This window comes from Zonotrichia albicollis, chromosome 22, assembly GCF_047830755.1.
Source record: "Zonotrichia albicollis isolate bZonAlb1 chromosome 22, bZonAlb1.hap1, whole genome shotgun sequence".
In the NCBI taxonomy this organism is placed as follows: Eukaryota; Metazoa; Chordata; class Aves; order Passeriformes; family Passerellidae; genus Zonotrichia; species Zonotrichia albicollis.
The window spans coordinates 6,363,448-6,387,359 of record NC_133840.1 but is presented as its reverse complement, the minus strand read 5'-3'; the positions used below and the strand labels follow the sequence as shown (position 1 = coordinate 6,387,359).

Below are 23,912 nucleotides of genomic sequence, written 5' to 3'. Positions count from 1 at the left end.
CTTCCAGAGGCATTCCAAGCACAGCAGCAGCAGCTCTGACTAGAGAGGCTGCAGGAACAAAATTCTTGAGAGACAGGGAAGGTCTCGCACCACAGCTGGGGAAATCATCTCAGCCTGACCCCACTGAGGCTGCACAACACTATTCCTAGAACTGGTGCAGAAAAAGCTCTAAAAAAGCTGTTTCTAAGCAGTGCAGCAGCACTGATGGCACAGACTGACATTTGAAAAGCGAGTCCAAAGACTACCAGGGATTATCACCACCCACGCACAGCTGTCTGATAGGCAAATGCAAAATTAATGTGTTCTTCTGAAGAGATCAATACTCTCTTGCTAACATTAGCTGCCAGAGCTCAGAAAAAAGAAAAAAAAAGAGAAAATAGGAGCTCAGGCTGAACAACTGGCTTCAGACTCTCAATGGCAGAGGGAGACAAAATTCAGAGCAAGCAAAAAGCAGGAGGCACAGAAGCTCAGGTGAGTTCAGCTATTCTGTAACACAGCCCCCTCATACCTGGAATAACATGTCCAAAACTGCCTACCAGCATCATGAATCAGCACAAAAAACCCACAAACCTACCAATCAAAAATCCATCATTTATTCCACAAACTTTTTGTTTTTCTGAGCTGCATTCCCATCTACAACTCCACACACACAAGCCCAGGGCAAACAGGAGAATTACCCCAACTCAATGTGCTCCTATCTTACATTGGTCAAGAAAAGGTGTAAGTGGGAAATTACCTTTTCTTGGCCAATTTTAAACCTTCTGCTGCCTTAGGAGCCACATGCAATGAATCATCTTCTGTAGATTCAAGTCAAGAGAGCACTCAAAAATGTTCTGGTGTTACATTGCTCTGCTTCCTCATGTCAGTAACAATGACGCCTTTAAAGTTTAAATACAATTCTGGAAATCTCAGCACTATTAATTCTCCCACAAATTTGGGGACTGCAGACCCCAGGAAGGGACATCCCTGACCCAGGCCTTAGGTGGAAGAGGGTTTTGCTACAATTTGCCAAAACAATACAGACACACATCACATTTGCAGATTGAGTCTCCAATTCTCACAACAATTTCAAGTCAGAACCTGTTCCAGGCATCTGTGGAGTTATGCCAGGAGCAAGTGTAGCCCTGGACCTGGAGAAATTCTCACCTGAATGCAAGCTGAAACATGAAAAGCTTGCCCAGACCAAGATTGCTTTGGATATGCTCCTGTGAGAGTTCCTGCTGCTCACTAGCTAGTCCAGGAGCTTGAAAAATATTATTTTATTTGTTCCTACTTTCCACTGGGCTCTGGGTTTCCTCCCTGCAAGGACTGCAGGAGGGAGGAGACAGAAAGCCTTGCAAGGAATCCTTTGGGATCTGATCTGATTCTATGTGTGCAATAACCACATACAGAACTGCCTTTTTTTCTCTTGCTCAAAGCCTCTTATTTGGCCAGAAATAAAAAATTAGTGGCTCCTTGGGGTAAAATTATTTTCACTGGAGCTATGACAACATCCACCAACTTTTTTTTCAGCCTGCTGTGTAAATAAGGGAGTTTTTGTAATATCCTGTGCAGAAGCTGAGCACAGGAAAAACAGCCTGCCATTATGTAATGAGTGTTGGCCACACAGTCACTCACACCCAGCCCAACACTGACCTGGATTTGCACAGGCCTCAGACTGGCACAGGGCAGAGCTTACCTTCAGATAATGTGAGATCTCAGAAAAGCATTGCTAATTTGTACAATTCTATCCACCAGCAAAATCAGTATGGTTAGTACATCCCCAAATGCACCAGCTCCTGGAATCATGCAAACAAGAAACACCCAGTTTTATTTAACAAAAAGCTCCTTTTCAGACTTCATTTTAGACATAGTATTAAAGGGCTTTTATTTGAGTACCTTGCCACCCCTCAGCCCCAAGGCACAGCAGCTAAAATCCATTATTCCCAGGAAATGTCAGTCCAGCTGATCCTTAAACACCAACTCTGTGGTTAAACAGTTTGCTTAGACCTGTTTGGCATTTCACTCTACTGATCAAATACTTGAGGGAAAAGAAAAAGCTTAAAAGATAAGTTTCCACATGCACTTTGAAGTATTAAAATAGCAGAAAGTAAGGAAAAAATACACTTTTTTTGCAGAAAACATGGTTTTAAAGTCAGCTTCATGATTTCTGGGATCCCAAGAGGTGCTTTCAGAAAATGTGGGGTTGACAGTGTTACAAATCCCCAAGCACACAAACAAATCCCAGCTTCTAATTCAGACTCTCAGCATTCCTCATCTCCTGTTTAGCCACCAGAAGTTCCCTCTGCATCCAAGAGCTGCACCTGCAGCATTTCTCAACATCACCCGTGAGATTTAGGGGTTGAACCTGTCCAGCTTCAAACCAGAGCCAAAGCTGCTGAGATGCCAGGGGATGGAGACCAAGACACATTTCCCAAAATAAAAATAAAGCCTCTTTTATTTACATCTGAGACTTCTCTCCCCCCACAACACTGTCCTCCCAGCCTTCTCCACTGATGTTGTTGGAAGCAGTTACACAGTGGGGACTGGAAAAACAAAAGGAGCTCAGCCTGTGTGAGAGAATAACCTGAGGAATGAGTAACTTGGACACCATCAGCAGGATTTTAATTATGAACAAAATACCACTTCCCAGAAGAGGCTCTATAAACAGAGAGCAGAGCATAGAGGGGAAGAAGGTGTCCCTGAAGACCCAGCCAATTAATATTTCAGCAAAACTTTTCCTTTTTACCAGAACTCCAGTGCTTGCTTTTCACCAGAAATACCCCCATAGATTTACCTTCCTTCCACTCCCTAATTAACTTGTATTAATCTTTCCTCTGCTTCTATGTGACTTTGAGGACTCAAATTCAGATTTCCCTCCTCCCTTGCACCTCTGAGGTGTAGGACACCTGGCAGCAGGCAGCTCAGCACCCAAAACTGTGTTGTGTAAAAACCTGGATCCCAAGGAGCTGCTTCTGCACTTCCCTACATCTCCAACTGCCTCATGCTGGCTGCCCCAGGGAGAGGTAAAGAATATCAAAATGAGTAATTATCCCTTCTTTTACACCCCCAGATTGCAACAACACACATACCAATTACAATTTTAACCATTTTATTGTATTAAATGGCAGCAAATGGTTTATTCTATTGGGATTTCCTGCTGCCTTTTCTATCTCAACATGGCACCAGACTGCACACATTCACCTCCTGTGCAAGGAGAATGAGATCACAGGGACAACACCAACACAGCCTGGATTCATCAGCTCTGTGCTGTATTTACCTTTCTATGATTAAGCACCTAATGACACAGCCAGGGCATGAAAGGCTGAGCTGTTACAAGCAAGGGGAGCTCTGCTCAGGTCACCCACCTGGACAAGGGCTGAGTTTGACTTCACACCTCGTTTCCACAGTGATTTAGTAAGGAGGAGACAGTTGGGCTGCATGTCAGAGGACACCTGGGTTAGTTTTCATGCAGTGCCAGTCTGGCTGCAGACACATGCAGGGCAGTTCTCAGATGGTGCCAATGTTAGATGAAGGGAAATATCAATCCTGGGGACCCTTCTCAGCCAGGGTAAAGCCTGGCACTCAACAAGAGACCCAACAGCTTTTCTGGAATAAGGTGGGAACCATTGCCTTGAAAAACAAGAATGTAACTGGCTCTGCTCACACAGGAGCAGAGTTTGGTGTCCCAGGAGATAATAACCTCAAGAGACCATGCATGGACAAGAGACAGAGGAAGGAGAGGGTTAACACACATTCTGTAGAGTCTGAAACAGAGAAAACTCCAGAAAATACCAGATATCAGATGTTCAGCACTCCTCCACCAGGTAATGATGCAGTTTTGAGAGCACAGCTGGTACCAGAGCACCCAAACCCCCCAGTTCCACCACACCAGGGTCACTGGTTTGGCACTGACTGAGCCAAACACAGCAAAGGTCACTTCCATGGGAAGCTGACAGCACAGGTTGTTATTTTCAAGGCAAAGCCATTTCAACTTTAACAGGCAAATCTACTCTGAAAAGGAGCATTGAAAAGTGGCACTTTCATCCCTCCCAGATATATTCCTCAGTATATTTAGTAGTGTGTTCACAGGTTTGGATAACAAGCAAACCAGGAGGCAATGTCTGATTCAACTTCTGTCCCCCTTTCCCAACACAAGGTATCCCAATCCTCTTTAAGCTAAAGACCATCAGAGCTTTTTTAAAATAAAACCACATTGTAAAAAATCATATTAAAACCACACAAAATCTCACACCACTCCTCTCTTTTGACTTTAAAAAAAGCAGAAAATAGCAGCTAGCACTGAGCTTGATTCACAGGCCCTTTCCTTTGCTACTTGTTCATCCACATGTACAGAAGATGAATAGCCATGCCTCAAATAATCTCACTTATTTTGAAATACTCAGGATGAGAAAAACAGTTCATAAGGTTTGCCTATCCCATTCTGCCCCAAATCTGCCCTCTTTGCTTCTCTGGAAAATCTTTGGGTCTAAAACCTCAAAGGCCAGCAATGTTTCTGACTCTTTCCATAAGTCAAAATTAGAAAGTAAATTATACAGAAAAGCAAACCTCTCATTCACCTACTCCTAAGGATTGAACAAATAAAGCACAGAGGAGTTCTTACCTGCCAGGGCCTGGCTCACCCTGCTGGATTTGGACATCTTGACAGGCAGGGCCTGGGCACTGGAGAGGAAAGAAGAGATGACTTTACAGCAAAGATTAGAGACAGCCAAAACACAGAGAATTCAGCAATGCTCTGCTCCCTCCCAAGGCCCTGGGTATATGAGCAGGACTGATTGCTCAGATGAGCCCCAGCTGGGACCCTCACCCATGGCCCCCTCTCCCCTGCTCCTGCAGCTGTACTTAAGGAGCTGTGTCCTTACCAGAGCCCTCTCCTGCATTCACTTACCTGCAAGGGGAGCCTCAGAGCTGTGCTGTGTGAAGCTGCTTCCAGCCCCATCTTCACCTAACTCATCCATTCCTCCTGCTGGGCCCTGCTCTGATCCTGTGATACCTCCCTGCTCTCACCACCCACCCACAGAGCTTCCTGTGAGCAGCCAACCTGCACCAACATCCAAGGGGGAGGAGGGAAGGAAGGCTGAAGGACACCTAGAAGAGCTTGGCCTGTTCTCACTTGGAAATCAAGAGAAGATGGACACCAACCATGCCTTTCAGGTTCCTCACCTACTTGTTTTGGCAGTGCTGGCAAATCTGGGATACATGGGCTGCCAGGGTTATGCCATTAGCAGGAGCTGGGGAGGAAAGGGGAGCAGCAGCATCAACACTGATGGGGATCACTAGAGAAGAAACCAAGCTGGATGCACATCAGCAGAGCAGGAACACTTGAAATCCAAATGGAATCCATCCATATGGATCCACATACTTGAACTCCAAATGGTGGCACAGAGAAGCCACCCATGGACTTTGTGTCAGGTGGCCCCTGTGCCTGGGATGGATGAGGCTCATGCACCCCAGCAGCAGCCAATGCACGGTGCATTCACACAACAACCTCCAAGGACTCTCTAAAATGACACAAACATGGCCAGCTGCTTAGGAATTCAGAGACTAAGGTGGTCAAGAGCCCAAATTTCACCCACTATTTAAGGGAAACCTTCTTGTGTCCAGCTGGGATGCAAGAGCTGCCCTGCCCAAAAAGGTACTACAGAGGTCCCTCTTTCAGTCGTGCTAAAATCTTTGTTCATGTTCAGATAACAATGACCAGGGCTGAAAAGATTTTTGAGTGACACAAGTGATTTTTGTTTTCCACCCCACCTGTCCCCTCTCCTACCTGCCTCAGTTTGGAATAGGTTCCCACAGGTGTTCTGGCCTCCCTGGAGAGCCCTGGGCAGGACCCAGGGCTTGGTGCAGCTCTGGCAGTGTGGCCAAGTGAGATCAGCACCCCCAGACCCTTATAAAGCTCTCTGCACCACAGAGGTTTCCCTCCTGCCTCTTTCAAAGGCTGTGCTTTCCCTTCTGCTCCCCAAATTTCACAATGCCTTCAAATGATGCAACAGATTGTTCTGGCTACATTTCAAACCCACCAAACACAGGGAAAATCTTCCCTGTGATTTCAAAGGGCTGTAAATCAGATGTCTTTATGACTCTCTTTCTTTCCTGATTCACCCTCTTTGTCACAGCTCTTTCTTAGGTATTTCCCTACTTCTTTATTTCATCCCTTTGCTTCATCTCTGCCCTTATGATCCTCTTCAGAAGATGGCAAGGAGCAGGACACCTCTTGCTGCAGACATATTTGAGGACCAGGAACTTGACAGAGCTGCTCCCAAAAAATCAGAGACATTGGACCTTCCCTCATTTCCTCCTGAGAAGCCAAAACACCCCTGAGCCTGGGCACCCCCTCCACCCCAGCCTGTGACCAATACAGAAGTTTGTGTTTTGTAGTGAAGCTCTGAGATGAAGCAGCACCTTGGGTGCTTTCACTTCCCCTATGGAAGGTAAAAATAAAATAAAGCACAAAGCTGAACCTTCCACTGTACCAGGAAAAGAGGTGGGGGCAGGCAATTCTTCTAATAAACTGGAGCACAGGGTCATTGCACCTGAGGCTGGAGAAAGCAAACCCAGGGCTGCCCTGGGAAGGGGATCACTGGTAACCATCAAGGCAGAGAAGTCCTTCACTTCAGGTTACCCATGAGCTAGAACTTGTATGAAGTTGTGCTGGTTTCAGCTGGGATGGAGTTAATTTTCATCCTAGTAGCTGATTTTGATTTAGGGTGAGAATAATGCTGATAACACAGGGATGTTTTAGTTGTTGCTGAGCAGTGTTTACACTAAGTGAGGCCTTTTCTGCTCCTCACCCACCCCAGCAGTGAGGAGGCTGGGGGGCACAAGAAGCTGGGACACCTGACCCCAAGTGGCCTAAGGAATATTCCAGACCACAGGATGCCATGATGTGTAGCAAAACCAGGGGGAAAACTGAGTGGGGGCTGCTGCTTGGGAATGGCTGGACAGTGGTCAGTGGGTGTGAGCAGCTGCTTGGTGCACCACTTGTTTTGTAGTTTCAATTATCATCAGCATTATTATTTTCCTTCCCTTCTCTGTCCTGTTACACTGTCTTTATTTTAACCCACATTTTTTATTTTTCTCTTCCAGTTGTCTCCCCCATTAACCTAGGGGAGGATGGAGTGAGTTGAGGGGCTGTGTGGTGATTAAATGTCTGCTGGGTTAAACCACAACAGAAGTGAGAAGAGCCCTTGAGATCTGCAGAGAGAAACACAAGATAAGCACTTGATGCATTTGCAAGCAATCAAGTTTGGGGAGCTGTGAGTGCACTGCAGATAAATTATTACCATCCATGAGCCAGGAACCAGATCAATTACCATCCAGGAACCAGTCACTGGTCAGCTGCACTCCTACTGTAAAGGCAAAGTGTGTCAGATTTGGCTGCTGGAGGCTTTGAGCCAACTGATGTGATGATGGAGAAACCAAATACTTCTTATTTCACTAAATACTTATTCACTAGCAGCATCTCAGCTGCCAGTGCTGTGGGATATGCTGAGCCATCCACTCTGCACCGTGGGAGCAGGGCTGCCACACTCCCTGAGCTCTGTTACAACTGCAGAAAGCCCAGAGGTTGATGAAATCAAGGGAAATCCACAGAGCTCTGAGGTACCACAACACTGCCTGGGCAGGTCTGCAGTCACAGCGCGTGGGAGGAAGTGCTGCTGTGCCAAAAAAGGTGAGGAAATGCTCCCAGAGCCTGCCCTGGCTCTGAAGTGGGGGCTTGGGGGGAGGAAGGGGATGAGGTAACAAGGAAGGATGTTGCTATTGTAGTGTAACGTGGAACTGTGCATCCAATAATGGAACAGCACAAGCTCCAGATATTCCAGCATTGCCTCACCAGTGCTGGCTTCTGGGGAGAGGTTCTGTTCATTCATTGAAAACAGCTGAGTTAGGAGAAAAAGTGATGTTTTGGGTAAGGGAGATGTGGTAGCATCAGTGCAAGAGCAAGCACTGCAGTGTGGAGAGATGAGAAGGAGCCACTGAGCCACCTGCTCCTGCTGCCCATGGAGATTGCTCACCAGGCAGTGCCTCTGACTCCTGGCCAAGTGCTCCTGCAGGTGCTTGCAACACCTGAAAGTCAATGCCTGAATTCTCTCAAAGTGTCCTGGTATCAATTCCTCCTTCCTGGTTCAGTTTTGTCTTGCTGTTTGGTGCAGCTCCTGCCCTCCCACTGCTCTGTGTGCTGGATGTTCCTGAGTGTAACAGGGATCACCAAATTGTGAAGAAAAGGATGCAAAATCAGAGATACAGCAAGAAGATCCTGGTAAGATTTCCAACCACTGGCTCCCAGGCAGCCTGCTACGGGAGGCAGAGAGGGCACACTGAGATTCCAGCACGACAAACCCACTGGCTTCTCCAGAATTTCAACAACCTGCAACACCAGTGAGACAGCAAAGCACAAGTCCAGCAAGGAGCTGGGTCAACAGCTTGGAATCCAGGCTGCTGCCACTTCAAACACTGGGTGGCCAGGTTGGAGCCATCACCAGAAGCCTGTAGGGACTCACCCTCTCCACCTGGTGTGGCCCTTTCTTCCTTCCTCTGCCCTGCACACAACCAGCAGGCCACAGATCTCACTATCACAGCATCTTTGTAGCCCTCTGGGCAACAGCCAACACTTCTCACAGAGCTTATCCAGCTCTGCTTCACACCAAGTGCTACCACAGCTCCTTAAGGTCCAAACCCCTTCCCAGGGCTGTCAGGTGACATCAATGTCACCTGGAGGTAGCACCATGCTGGCTAAAAGGGCTGCAGGACAACTCACAGTGGAGCCAGCACCAGGAGGGCTCCCCACCACCCAAGGAGCTCAGGGGAATGCCTGTGGACAAAGCTGAAGGATACAAAGGTGAAGGGTAAGAAGGAAAGGCCCTGGTTAGGGTCCTTCTTGATCCTACAAAGCACTGACTGTGAACTGGGGTGCAGCACCAGAACACCCCTGTCACAGACATCTTTTATGAAAAATCCTTTCTTTAGGATTTTTTCTCCTGAGAAGATGAGAAGCCTCAAGAACAAAATGCAAACAATGGTTATCTGCTGCTGTGGAATGCAACAGATGCATCTGTGATTGGTCTCATGTGGTTGTTTCTAATTAATGGCCAATCACACTCAGCTGGCTCAGATTCTCTGAGACACAAGCCTTTGTTATCATTCTTTCTTTTTCTATTCTTATTTAGCCTTCTGATGAAATATTTTCTTTTATTCTTTTAGTATAGTTTTAATATAATATAATATATATCACAAAATAATAAATCAGCCTTCTGAAACATGGAGTCAGATCCTCATCTCCTCCCTCATCCTCCGACCCCTGTGAACACCATCACACACCCCAGTTCTCTCAGCATCCTTTTCCAGCTCCCAGGACCCCCTTTCCCCCTGGTTTTATACAAAATCCTGCCCCCATCAGCTGCCTGCCTTATCTGCAGACACAACCCAGACCAGCAGCCAAAGCCACATAAGCCCAGAGAAGCCTGCAGAGCTGCTGTAGGGATTTGCCTGGCTGGGACATTAATTAATATCCCCCAAAGATTGCTTCCTGCAGCTTTACTAGCTCATATTACAAGCAGGGCACTCCTTACTGAGCTTCAGGAGTGCCTTACTCTGTAATTACACAGTGCAAGGAGCTCCTGCCCTAGGGAATTGATGCTTTCCCATGTGGGGTGGCAAGGATTTGCCAGGAGTGCCTGGGATCCTGGCTAACAGTGCTGAGGTAAGGACACAGCCCTTGCCATGGCACACTCCATGTGCAGATTCCAGCACTGTCCATGAGAGAGGCCAGGTTCATTAACTGTGTTTAATCCACCAGAGGAAACTAAAGCACCAAAATGCAAAACAACTTGCCCACATGTATGTAATTTATTAGCAGCACAGCCAAGGATATTAGCATCTAGTTAAGCCTTGGCACTCCTCTTTAGGTTTTCCAGTGGCTTTGACCCTCTTGAGAGCTGGAGGAAATTAAAGTGCATTTGGCAGGGCTGGAGCTCCACCCTCCAGCAAGCAGGAAATGCATTTAATCACCTCAGTGGCACAGCAGCCTGGGCATGCCTGTTCTGGGGGCTACCCCTGCTAGAAATAACTGCCAGAGCCACACAGGGAGTCAGGCAGCTTTCCAGGATGAACTGCACCTCGTTCTTAGCCCTGTAAGAGAGGTGCTGCCATTTTTAGCTGTGTTTTCTAAAGAAATTTACACCAAATTTCTTGAGAAAGCACAGCTGCCATTTTTAGCTGTGTCTTCTAAAGAAATTTGGTGTAAACAACTGCACTGCATTTCAAAAACTCCCAGGGAGTTTTTGAGCCCTTCTGCCAGTTGCAGCTCAGCCACCTCTGCAAGTTTTGTGGAGATCAGCAGTTCTGTAAAAGCAAGTAATCTGTCAGGGCTGCTTTGGAGTGAACACAACACAACCTTTAGCACACACCAGAGGATGCACCATGGCCCAGTGCTCCCTTCCCTTGGGTCTCTGAGCACAGGAATTGCACATCACAGCTAAGAGAGCACAGCCAGAAACCTGTGGCAGGATAATTAATGCAGGATAATTAGCCAAAATGGTTAGACTGTAGGGAGATGCAGGGCTTTGACTGCAAGGGAAGGGGAACTAACCACCACACTATATCTGAGGGGGGGGAAGACACAGAACCTAATGGATAAAATAACCTAGCAATGCTCTGGGCTTAGGAATTAAATGAAACACATTGTTAGAGTTTGCTACTCAGGTTTCCCCTAATTCACAGAAATTAAAGGATTTTCTGCTGGGACATGGGTTCCATGAGCCTGAGCCTGTAACTCCAGCCAGGAACAATTACACCCAGCCAGTGGCATTTCCTGCCAACCCCAGCACTGGGCTGATGGGGAAAAGCCATCCTGAGCTGGCAGCTGGGGATGAAAAAGTCCCTTTCACACATGGCACCCTGCTGAAGACAGAGATTGCCCCCCTGTGTGCACTTGTTGCTCTGGCAGAGATAAAAGAGAGCTGCAAAACTAATCCCAAAGGAGTGCAGATCACAGCCCATGGGACAGAGAGCCAGCAGCCAGGGGAGTGGGGCTCACTGGGGTGTGGGTTTTACACGGGGCTCACAGCACTCACACACTCCCTGGTACCCAAAGAGCTGCCACCTGCCCTGTGTGCCATAGATTTACCTGTACAATCCCTTCACATCCCCCAGAAAGGCTGGCTTGGCTGGGGATGATTGCCAGGACACCAACACAACACAAACAGCTGAGCTGCAAAACAGGTTCAAACAGCCCAACCTCAGCCAGCCATGGGCACATCCTGGCCACCCCTCTCCTCCCAGTCAGCACTGCCTGGGCCATGGGCTCAGTCAGGAACCTGTGGCAACCTCCTCCAAGCATTTCTGTGCCATCCTCCCTCCACCAGGAGCACACAACATACCCAGACCCTGATCAGCTCCAGACAGGCTTGTGGGGCAACTGCTGCAGCACTTGGCTCTTCCTTTTCAACCTCCCCACCCTGAGTCATTTTGCAAATCCTTAGGGGAGGGATGGGGGCTCCAGGCAGCCCAGTGACCCCATGCACCCACCAGAAACTCCTGTGAGAGGGGGAATTTGGCAGCTTCTTCAGGAGACAGCCAGAGCCTTACTGGGGGCTGATTTTCAGCCCTACTTGAAGGGAACTAGAACTGAGAAGCACTGTGGATGCTTAAGGCAACACAAAAAAACACCAGGTGGAAAAAAAAGCACCAAAAAAAGACCGTGAGAAAGAAGAACAGAATGTCAGAAGTCATTTCACTCGGGTGACCCTGAAGAGGGAAAATCCTGACACGACACTAAGAAAAACATCTCAAGATTCACAGTCTTGTTTAAAACACAAATGAGAAGCAAAACAAACCTCAAACCCCTGTGCCTCATGCAATTAGCAGAATGTGCTTCTAAGATCTCTTATGTCTGTACTTGGACAGGTAAGTCAGCCCTGGCAAGCTCCCTGCAGTTTCTCAGGGGTTCAACAGCTGGATTCCTCCCAGTGAAGGGAGTGTAAGGCTGTGCCACTTCCAGCCATTCACAAACAGAGGGAGCAGTCAGGCAGCCCTTGCTGGGTCACACTTGGTGCCAGCACTGCCACAGACAGGCCACACACACCTCTGCCAGCAAGGGCTGGAGCACAGGAAGAGTGAAGATCCTGAAAATGGAATAACCAACTGTGGCTGGCCCCAGCAGCCCGTGCCATGGAGAGGAGCCGGGCTGTCGGACCACAAGCCTCTGCTTTTCACTGAGCTGGCAGCAACCAAAAGGCCTCAAGAGAAGTGAGGCTCTTCCTCCCTCACCAGTAAGGTGCAAACACAGCCCTCCTTTGGCTCTAGCTGACAGGAGCTGAAATCCTGGGCTGAGAGATGCACACTGGTTCCAGCCCTGTCACAGAAGACACCTGACAGAGAAGAACTACGGTGAATCCCATGGCACCTCTGCTCTTCATCACCACTGAGCCTGAAAAACAACTTGATTTTGACAGAGGGTTCATGAGGTCCCAGCCACATGCAATGAGTCCTGTGGTCCCTCCTTGAAGAGGAAGAGCTTAGAATGCAGAGCAGTGTTCCACTCTACGGCCTAATTTGAATTCAATAGGTGTGTTTACAAGTCCCCTTTTCCTTCACTGAATTCCCCTCAAAGTTGTTTTTTAACCTAAACCAAAATACCACTGCTCACTATTAATTTTCTCAAGCCTTCAGAATCTCAACCTGAGTGAATTGCCCTGTGGTTCAGGGAGACTGGCAGACAGAGACTGTATTTCAAATGGGAAGAAAAGAGGCAGAAAGCAGAGGAGAAGTCTTTTCATCCACTGTACTGAATATACAGGCACAAACCTCTCTCTCCTAGGGACAAGACCCTTGTGGGAGGTCCTGTGGGATAGAGAGGCTCCTGGATGCAGACCTGAGCACAGCAGATCTCTTAGACACAGATATGGTATTTAAGGTGAATTAGGATCTCTTGGACACACACATGGTATTTAAAGGTGAATTAGGATCTGTACCTGACTCCATTAGATGCTGCCAATGCTGCACTGAGGCTCCCAGTCTGAGCCAAAACCAAGGTGCTCTGTGCATTGAGTCTTGGTGTTGACCTCGCTCCAGTCAAAGCAGGTTTGTTATAGGGCACGAAGCCGACGTTGGAGGAACTGACAGACGCTGTCCTCCCGGGAACCTGATGAGCAGTGGCAGAGTTGGGAGAGTTTGTGGAGTGTCGGTAGCGTGTGGTGATGGGGCCAGTCCCGCTGTTTGGCCAGCACTGCTGGCAAGAACATCCCACCCCAGTGTGCAGGGGTGTGGTGGAGGTGGTCACCGGGTATGGGGCGTCCAAGCGCCTCTGAACGCTGCGGCGGAAGCGCGTGCTCTTGTTGGTCTGCACCTGAGCCACAAAGTCAACTTCATAGTTGTAGCCCAAGGGCCCCAGATCCACTCGCTGGTGGTTGGTGGCACGGGCCTGCTCCAGGAACACGCAGACGTTCATCTCGTACGGGGACCAGCCACCCTCGTCGTTCTGCCACTCCCACACGACGCCCTGGCCAGCAGCAGAGTCCCCCGGGAAGACGTGCCTGCGGACAGCCCGCATGGTCCCTGTGGGGAGAGCAGGGGCAATGAACACAACTGTAGGGACATCTTTCATGGAAAGTCCTTTCCTCAGGATTTCTCCTCCTGAGAAGCTGAGAGGCCTCAGGAACAAAATGTAAACATTGATTATCTGCTGCTGTGGAATGCAACAGGTGCATATTTGTTCGCCCATGTTAGTTGTTTCTAATTAATGGCCAATCACAGTCAGCTGGCTCGAACAGAGAACCCAAGCCACTTACCTTTGTTATCATTCCTTCTTTTTCTATTCCTAGCTGACCTTCTGAAGAAATCCTTTCTTCTATTATTTTAGTATAATTTTAATGTAATATATATCATAAAATAATAAATCAAGCCTTCTGAAACATGGAGTCAGATCCTCATCTGTTCCCTCAACCTGAGACCCCTGTGAACGCCATCACACACAACCATTTAGCCAGCAGAGAACCAAGAGGGATGTTGTCCCAGGGATTTTCTAACACAGATCCATGCTGTCTTTCTCACCCTCCCTTCAAGAGGGACACTAAAAGATCTTCTCTTCCCAAAAGGGCTGGGTTTGCTCATGAAGCTTAGAATAATGCAACATCCCTGAGATCCCTGTCCTTCTGCCAAATCTGATTGTGGGCTGGCAGCAGGTTCAAAAGCTGCAAGGAGGAAGGGTGGGAAAGGAGGGAAGGAGAGAGGATGCAGACGCAGACACACCCAAGCACAAAGGCACAGTGATCACATATGCCTCCCTGACGTTAAAAGGAAAAAAAAAGGAAAAAAAAAAAATCCGGCTGAGGCACAGATCTGGTTAAAAAAAAAAACAACTCCCACAGCCTTGACAACAGAGTAACTATAGAGACAAGACACCATCGGGAAGTACTTTGTAGGAGCACTTAAGAGGCTGAACACCCACTTTGTTACACAAGGGACAGGGAAATTTCAGTCTTGGGAGAGTGGGGGAAGTCCCACAAGGGGCAAGGGCAAGGACTTTGGAGAAGGGCAAACTTCTGCAGGCTCCTGACTGCTGGGAAAGAGAGCAAGACTAGAGAGGGGAAGACAATGAAGTGACTTTAAACTGGAGAGAGCAGCTGTTCAGACAAAGGGACAGAAATGGAAAGAGAAACTCTGCTCTTGCAAGGCCTCTCGACAGCGACAGCTGGAGCTCGAACTCCCTGGAGGCCTGGCTTTCCAGGATGACTCCACTCCTGGGTACTTCTTCCCTTACTTCAAAAAAGCAGCAGCCTAATGAGAGGGAAGGAAGCCACCCAACAGGACAGAAGCTCTGTAACCTTTGAAAAATGGGTTCTTGCAGCAGGGTCAAAACTGCAGGAAAAACCGTCAGCAGCATTCTGCACAGAGAAAGAGGAGCAGGAAAGGCTGTGGGGAAAGCAAGTCTGGGGATCCAAGAAGGTGAGGGTGAACAGGGGTGCAGTGAGATGTTATAGCACAGGAGGAGTTCAAAGAAGAGCACCAAGAGAAAAATAAAATAAAATAGAGCCTCTAAAGAGGTCATGAGAGTTATGGCACTATGTTCCAGGACCCCAGGTGAAAACTGGCACGTTTACAAATACCCACACCTAAAGCCTGAGGAGAATTGCCCCAGGATATCACTGGAGACTCTGTGGGGCACAGACAATCCGGGCAGGCTTCACACCCAACAAGCACATCCCAAAGAAGAGGGAGGACAGCCCACATGGGACTCCACACTGCCAGAATCCAACTGCTGCTGTGTTCAGGCTCTGCCTGCCTGCATGCTGGCATGAGGATCATGCTGCTGTTATTGTACCCAACAGTTGTGAAAACTGTAACTGTTTCCTTATCTCAGCACTGCTGGAGCTCCAGAGCTGACACAAAGGCCAAGGCTCTCCCCAAGGCAGAATGTGCCAGACCAAGGACTTGTGTTTCTGCTCCAGAGCAGCACCAAGCACTCTGCTTATTGCAGAGCAGGACTCTCCAGTGACACCAGCCAACAAACATCTCATCAGCACACTTAAAACACTACAGCAACCTCCCCAACAGCTCAACCATGGAGCTCAGGATTCCTGTGGCACCAGACCTTCCTCTGGCTGAAACTAACATGGCCTTCCCAGCCTGGAATTGATGTCTTAGTGGAAAAGCAGACTAAACAGCCAAAAGCAAACTCTAGCATTGACTTCTCCTATCCAGCAAGTTTCAGAAACACAAACAGCCTCAAAAGGTGGATAACTTCAGGAATGAACCCCTGAGCAGGAGGAGGATGGGACTGGACTGGGAATGAGATGGTGAGATGTGAGTGCAGGGAACCTGCTCCCAGAGAAAGGGGACTACTACAGGTAAGGCAAGGTGTCCAGTGGGACACATCTCAGGGCATTAGCAAGACTTCCCCTGCTCCATTGGCAGCTCAGAAGCTAAAAGAGCACAAAGAGGACTGTAGGACTTGCAAGCAACTTGTGCTTTTAACACCCTCAAACAGCAGCAGAAAGATTTTTTTAGGAGTCAACAACAAGACCAAGGCAATGCGCTTGGAAAACATCTCCCTTCCCCCAGGCTGGCTGGGAAACTGGCATTCCTCTCCAGGGTGGGCAAACAGCTGGGGAGAGCACAACTCCTGCTGCTCCCCTGCACTCACTCCCAGCTAATCTGCCTTGAGCAGCAGCTGAAGCCCACAGCTAATCCTGCCCCAAGATCCCCCCGCACAGCTGTCACTCCCTGCTGCTGGGGACGCTGCTCCCGTTAACACTGGCTTCCTGTTATTCTCCCTGGCTTCCTTTGAAGAGCCTATTTATCTGTCTAATAGCTAATGAGCAGAATACAACAGCCTATTTTTTGCACTGTTTAAAGATTTTTCATGGGGATGTTTCCTGTAGAGATTCTTTTCTCCAGCACATGACAAAGTTCAGCTGGCGGCTCGCTCAGGAAGGTTCACGTTGAAGGCAGAGCCTTGCAGAGACAAAAAGCTTTGCTCAGAACTGGGCCATGGCAAGGGGATGTGAGAGCTTTTCCAACAGTCACGTTGCAGAGCACACAGGTATTTGTGGAGGGAGTTCACAGCACTGAGCAGCATCCCTTTGGATCAATGGGAAACACTGCAGGAGAGCTGTGGAGCAGAATCAGCCTTTTTGTTATTAAGGCAAACTCAGATCTAGTGGAAAGATGAGATCATATCAGCCAACAGCATTTCCAGAATTGAACTGGACTGTCCCCCAGAGATGAACAGCTCCAAACCACCCTAAAATGAACAATATTCAGTGACTGTTTTGAGATCTTTGAGGACCCAAAGACATACAAGCCCTCTAAGGACAGGCAGCTGTACTTGTGGAAAAGAATGTCCCATTCACACTGGGACACGTTTCACCCACCCCACAGGCTCTCTGCTCACCTTCAGCACAAGGCTTAGGGCTGCTGCCCACAGGTTGGAGCACTGGCTGAAAGGGCCAGAGGCTGGAAGGCTCCTTCACAAGTTTGGCATGAAAAAAACAGGAGAGAAACAGCTGCTGGTGCCAGCTCTGGTGGTCCACATTGTACTACTCAAAGCCACAGCCTCAGCTGGCCTTCCAGGTGTTTGAACAGGCCAAGCTGAGCACACCTGCATCCAGCTTAGAAGCTCCTCACCTCACCCAGGACACCACTTGATAAACTCAGCCTAAGGTCACCAAGTCAGAATAAAAACACGGATGCAGCTGTGATGACCACTGACATTTGCTCCAACCACTTCCCTTTCCTGCTGGAACTGGCTGATCATGCAGTTAATTCAAAATATTGCTCATTTACTGTTTCAACTGGCAAGACACCAGCACATGCCCCTCTATAAAGCTTGGCATGATGCTCAACTGCGTCCTGGAGTGATGGGAGAGACATTGACAAAGGGGAAACTGATGGATGAAAAACTTTCCAAAGCAGCCATTCATCTGGGGTGTGTAATTTGGGATCTCCCTGGATTTTCCAGGGATGAAGTGCATGCATTCCATCCTTGCCCTTTTTCTAAGCTCCAGCTGCTCAGCACATCTGCAGCAGAAAAGGGCAGGAGTCATCTCTGCAAATTCTGAGCTGCTACTCCCAGTGACCCCAGAGAGAGGAGAATGAAAATCAGGTCTCAATTCTGCTCTTGAGCCCACCCTGCCCTTTCTCCCTGGGAGGAAGCGAGCCAGGCTCACCCAGCACAAGTGGAGGGAAGATTCTGCTGCAGCGTTTCGGTGTCGTGCGGGGGCTGCAGGCGCTCACAAGCAGCTTGAGCAGGGCTGCACGCCAAGGCAAAGCAGCTGGCACTCCAACTCCAGAGGGAGCAAGGGATTCAAGCAGGAGGGTTGGAATCGTAAAAAGGCCTTTTTTACACAAGTGATCTTGAATGGATTGGGGGGGAGGGAAGTTTCCAGTTCTGAGAACTCTGGCTCACAGGCTGGGAGCTCCAGGGGTCCCCTGATGATGCTCCTGAAGAGATCATGGCTGTCTGCCTGCCCCTGGCTCCAGAGATTTTTCCACACACATTAGGAGAGCAGCAGATGCTGCTCAGATGCTCACAGAGCTGCCCAGCATGGTAGCAAACAGCTTTGCAGGGCTCTCACACACAGCACAAGGCCCTGCTTGTCCCCAGGCACACCAGCAGAAGGGGTGTGGAATCTCCCTTACCTGTATCCTGCCGGAACTGTGTCAGGCTTGGAATGTCGATGACATAGGGAGCCAAGGCGGGATCGGCGTGTCCCAAAGGAATGCTGCTGACCAGCCCCGACCCCGAGCGCCGGCCCTTCTGCTGCGAGGCCTGGATAACCTGCTCAATGTAGCTGCAGACATTGCCTCGGTACGGCCTCCACCTGCCGAACTCATCCTGCCACTCCCACACGGCCACTGCCGTGGAGCCGCTGCCGTGGCCCGGGACAGAAGCGGGCGGGCCCGAGGGCGCGGCTGAGCCTGAGCCGGCTCCCGCTCCCTGAGCTGCGGCCATGCTCCTCCCTGAGCTCCGGGCACCACGCGGCTCCGAGGGGCAGCTCAGCTGGCCTTACACCATCTTCTCCTGCAGCGAGAAACACAGAGAGCACAGGCAGCTGAGAATGATGTCCCAAATCACCCCACATCCACATCATACAAGCCATCTGAGCTGGCCTTACACCGTTTTCTCCTCGGGACCTGCAGCAAGAAACACAGAGCACAGGGAGCTGAGAATAATGTCCCAAATCACCCCACATCCACATCACATCAGAGAGGGAAACAAGCTCTGACTTTCCCAGAGGATGTTCTCCGTGGATTTAGGAGACTCCAGAGAAGCAGACTGGCCTCAAAACCCTCTCTGGCTGAGGGTGAGTGAGGTACCACCACTCACTCCCCGCCAGTGCTGGCAATTTGTGCTAATTGAGGGCAAGCACTCTTCAGGGAGACTCTGTTTCCAATGGTTCGTGGCACCAAACACCACCTGAGCCACCAGACATCTGTACCAAACCATCCCTGTGTCAGGCAGACCTGCAAGCCCTGGCATGAGCTCAGACAGACACTCAGTAGTAGGCAGCAGTGTGCCAAGGCAAGCTGCCATTCTGCCCCTTCCCCATGCTCAGCACTGCTCCTGGCAGCATCACTGACCACCCCAATGCTGGCACAACACTCTTTCACAGAAATGACCGAGTTACACAAACGGTTCCCAAACTCTTCACACTGATCTGAGCTCCAGGGCTACACCGTCAGCTCCATTCAGGCTTCTGATCACTTAGTTTTGGCCCAGGATCAGTCCTGTGACTGCTGTGCAGCATTACACACGCAAACAGAGCCAGAAAACAACTCTTAATGCACAGTTTGCAAATCACAGTACAAACTCTTCTTTAGTTCAGTGTGATCCCAGCAAAAAACAGATGGGAAGGAGTACAAGAGGGCCAGGAGGAACATAGGGCACAATCAACTGCCTGTGCTGAGGGCACTGATTTAGGAGGTCCTCAAGGTCAAAGCACACCTATTTGCAGCTTCTCAGGTTGAAAAACAAGGAAGTCTTGAAACGAGGGACAATCAGCATTAGAGACTCAAGCCCTTAAGAGATGATTTGGAGAAGAACAGAGAAAGGGTAGGAGCCCAAAGACCAGACAAAGACACAAAGGACAGTGAATAAATTCCAGCAAGAAGAGATCACCACTGTCAGCCCCCAAGGGATGTAAAAAGAACAGATCCAAAGGCATCACATGATCACCAGAGGTCTGATATTTGACATTCCTCGTCTGTTGTGTCATTCCAATGAATTCTGTCCAAACTATCTGCACACACATCTGTCCAAATGCTGGACAACCACTTGGAGATCCCCACGTTAGTGCTCGTGTGTAGGTGGATTCGGCTGTGAATGAGTGAAACTCATTTTGTTTTAAAATAAATTCTCCTTCTCCCTTGTGAGGCCTCGCGTCATTGATTGCTCGCTTAACTCCCAGCAGCCAGCAGGGAGCCGTGAGCTTCCTTCCCATCCAATGGAGAAGTTCAGGTCTCCCAAGAGGCAGAGCAGCAGTGGGTGGCTTCCACTGGAGGATGCCATCTGCACAGAGAATGACATCCCTGCCGGATGGGGGAAGAGCCCACGCTCCGTGGAGCGTCCCATCCGTCATGCCCGTGTGGCTTGATAGCTTAAAAAAGACAGAGGAGAGTGAGCACAGAACAGACACACCCACACGTCTGCATTCTTAAAAGGAAGGCAACAGTTTCCCCAGGAATTCAGTGTAAATTCGTTTGTGAGCTGCTCTGAGATTTTTATCCAACACCCTCAGCTCAACTGGTCTTGGTGACAAACCAAGATCACCAAGATCCTACCCTGGTCTCTGCTATTAATCTTTTCCTAGGAATCCATTCCAAGGACAGTTATTTCACTGTTCAAACCAGCAAATTAAGACTTAAGGTATCAAATCCAACACCTGCCTCTGCCCCTTCTTTTATTCACCCATGCCACGATACACCTGCCCCAAAAGTCATATAAAATAAAGGAAATTGTGTTTGGAGTCAGTAGTTACAGAAAAACCCCAAAAACAAAACAAAACCAAACAAAAACCCCCCACAAAACAAACATATAGAAGCACTTTATGGCAGGTTTCACACCAACACTTTTCCAGCTCAAGGACCACCAGCATCATCTGTGCTCAACTCAGAGCAAAAGCCAGGCTGTAGCATTTTGTCCCACCCAGCTGCACGAGGTGCTCAGAACCCCAAATACAGAACCAACACTGTTTTTCCCCCCCGAAGTTGTTACCAAACATTCACCAGCAGCCACACGCAGAGCAGAGAGGAGGGAGGCTGTGAGGAGGCAGTCAGTGGCTCCTTTTCCTTCCTTTCTGAAACAGCAGCAGGAAATGCAAACAAGCAGACACCGAGGCAGAAAAGCCACCTCCTTCCCGTGCCACCTCACACTCAGGGGTGACAGCTGGGTGACACCAGCCTGTCCCTCAGCCCGGGGTGGCAGCGATGCTGTGAGTCCTGGAGCACACGGGGAGGTGCTGCACGCGAGTGTCGCGTGCTCCAGCATCCACTTCCCCATCAGAGAGGGAAAATATTTCCTGTGCTGGGACTGCTGCTCCAAAGGAGGAGCAAGGGGAGCATTTCAGCCTCCTGCCAGCTCTTGCTAAAGCTGCTGGAGCCAGCAGCTGCTTGCAGGGATTGGGAAGTGAGGAATGCGGGAGAGCATCAGTAAGCCAGAATTACACAAGTCTCGCAGTTATGGCAAATAACAAAGAAAAGACCTAAAGCTGCAGTTCCTGATTTCTCTTTGAGAGTTCAGCAGCACACAAATAGTAAAAGTTGAGAAATTCAATACTGGAGCTGCTTGTACAGTGTTCAGCATTACACCAAGCAGAAAGGGTTTGGGGAAGAGTGGGACGTGGTTTGGGATGTGTTACACATCCTAGCTCACATCTTTACTCATGGAACTCTTCACCTCAAGCTTTAAAAATACCTTGCAAAGCTGAAATTCACATCAACCCTAAAAGCTCTTATACACCAAACAGTCGTGGCTCCTGTCAGAAATCCTCTGAGCCACCTTTCTTCCAGTGAAAACAAAACCTTGGCTAATTCAAGTGCAGACTTAAATATTCCAGCCAGATGCCCTTCACTCTGAAGGTATTTGGTAACACTGGCTCAGAGTCTGAGCATGGATTTGTTTGGTTGGAACTTTACTCCCAGCACAACCTCTGAAACATTTGTCCACATGGCTTTAATTGGGGACTTGGACAGGAAAAAAGCTGAGTGCATTTCAGATGTGTTTTCCAGCAGCTTCACTCCCTGCTCCTCCAACTCCAGCAAATGGTGGTGAGAAAGCTGGAGAATGGAAATTGAAACCTTTGAAAGCTGTGTTTAATTCTCTGTTCTACTTCCAGAAAGCAGAATTTTCTTTCACTTTAAATGCAGGATCTTAAAATTCATGGGTCTGAGATGATTTCTAAAAATGCCAACTCCTTTTGTTAAGTTTCTGAACTTGAATTGCCAGTGCTGATAAAAGTTACCACGAAATGCAAGCCTGTACCTGGAAAAGAAAAGGAGCCTTGGGAGCTCTTGAGCTGGGCTGAATTAAAAATAAAAACCACCAGATTGGTAAAATAAGAGACTTTTCAGCAGGTTGTTCAGAAAAGAGAGCGCCCAGGAGGGATCCTTAAGCATCACGACACCACTTTGAGAGACAGGACTGGGAAGGCATCAAAGATCCCATGGGAAGAGATTACCCAGGGATTAGGGGAGCACATAAAGCACAGGGAGCCCACAGGGCTGCAGTAAAACGTGACCCTGTGCAGGGGGCACGACTGGAGCAGCATTACAGGTGCCCTGTGCCCTCCCCCGACCCCAAACCAGGGCCCCACACCAGCTGAGCTGCACTTTGGGCACAGCAAAACCCCATGGAACAGGGCTGGAAGCTGTTGCCAGGTAATTCACACCCAAACACACCTTCCCTTACACAAGCACCCAGCACCGATCAGCACCAGCCAAAAAGAAAGAAGAGAGAAAGACGCAGATCTATCCCAGTCCCTGCCCTTGTGCTGATCCTCACGGCACAAGGTGCCTGGCTTGACAGCCAAAACAACACACGAAATAACCCGGCTGCTCCAAATCTGGACTGCTTCCATTCAAAACAAGCTTTTAAGCAAGTTCCCCTCGGAGGGGGAAAATAGACACGGCAACTGAGGCGGAACAAAGCGTTTGCCTGACAGTTCAGCCGAGGGCTGGTTTCAGGCACGGGTTAAATTGAGAAACTGAGACAGTGAGAGGAGGGCAGGTACAGCCAGACACAGATCCCACCTGGCCACGGGATCTCACCACACTTTGCGCCCAACCCGACCGCTCCTGGGTCCTTCTGGGCATGCAGGGAGGTTGTTATTTACGGGGAGATCACTGATTTGTAAGGCGAGAGCCTGGCACTATCTGGAGGACTCCTCCAGCTCTCCAACGCCTTCGGCTCGTGGCAGGAACTCCTGGAGCTCCGGAAGGGCCAAGCCGGGTCCCGCCTGAGGAGCCCGTGGAGGCCACCCGCCCTCACGGAGCTCCCCCGGCCCTGGGCAGCGCCACCACCGCAGCCGCTGCTGGCTCCCACCGCCCCCGGTACCACAGACACCCCCGGGCTGTCCGGGCGACACCGACAGCTCGGGAAGCTGCGGCGGGGCGGGGGCCTGGTGCGAGGGGAACAGCGCCCGTTCCCGCGGGCCCACGGGACCCCAGGCAGGCCGGGCCCGGAGCGGCCGCAACTGCCCTGGCGGTCCCTCGCGAACGGCCCGGGCTGCGCGGCACAGGGAACGGGGTGCCGGGGGTGCCCGCCCGCGGGTGCCCGCCCCGCGAAGCACAGCCCAGCCCAGTCCAGCCCAGCCCAACCCGACCCAGCCCAGTTCCCCGTCCCGGTGCCGCTGTCCCGCTGTGCCCCGGTCCCGTCACCCCTCAGAGCCGCGCCCCCGGCCCCTCACCCCGAGCAGGGCCCGGCGCCGCCGCTCCCGGCCCGCGGTCACGGAACCTCCGCGCGTGCGCACGAGAGACAGCCGGGGGCCAGCTGAGGGGGCGGGGCCCAGGGGGCGGGGCCAGTTGGGGAGGTAGGGACGTGATTGGTGGAGGCGTGAGGGAGAGGAACAGCGAGCGTGAGGCGGGGTGGGAGCGAGAGTGGTAATGAATATGGTAATGAATATGGTAATGAGTGTGATAAAGAGTGTGTGTGCGGGACCGAGTGTGGAAATGAGTGTGGTAATGATATGGTAATAAATATGGTAGAGAGTGTGCTAGACTGAGTGTAGTAGAGTGATAGTAAGTGTGATAATGAATATGGTAAAGAGTGTGCGTGTGCTGAACCGAGTGTGGTAATGAGTGTGATAATGAATATGGTAATGAGTGTGAGTGTTTGGGACTGAGTGTGGTAATGAGCATGATAATAAGTGCGATAATGAATATGGTAATGAGTGTGATAAAGAGTATGAGTGTGCTGA

General features: G+C 49.8%; 1 protein-coding gene across 2 annotated transcripts in view; it reads right to left on the bottom strand.

The window, feature by feature from the left end:
- The window catches only part of DTX2 (deltex E3 ubiquitin ligase 2), a 34,861-nt gene extending 11,361 nt beyond the window's left edge, over nt 1-23,500 (bottom strand). For both annotated transcript variants that reach the window (XM_074556841.1, XM_074556842.1), the window contains exons 1-4: nt 23,403-23,500; nt 18,139-18,520; nt 12,972-13,554; nt 4,604-4,662 (exon numbers count right to left, since the gene is read on the bottom strand). In XM_074556841.1, coding sequence (XP_074412942.1) covers nt 4,604-4,662; nt 12,972-13,554; nt 18,139-18,451 — 955 coding nt within the window. In that variant the 5' untranslated portion in view covers nt 18,452-18,520; nt 23,403-23,500. The remainder of the gene's footprint in view (nt 1-4,603; nt 4,663-12,971; nt 13,555-18,138; nt 18,521-23,402) is intronic.
- Between the last annotated feature and the right edge of the window lie 412 nt (nt 23,501-23,912).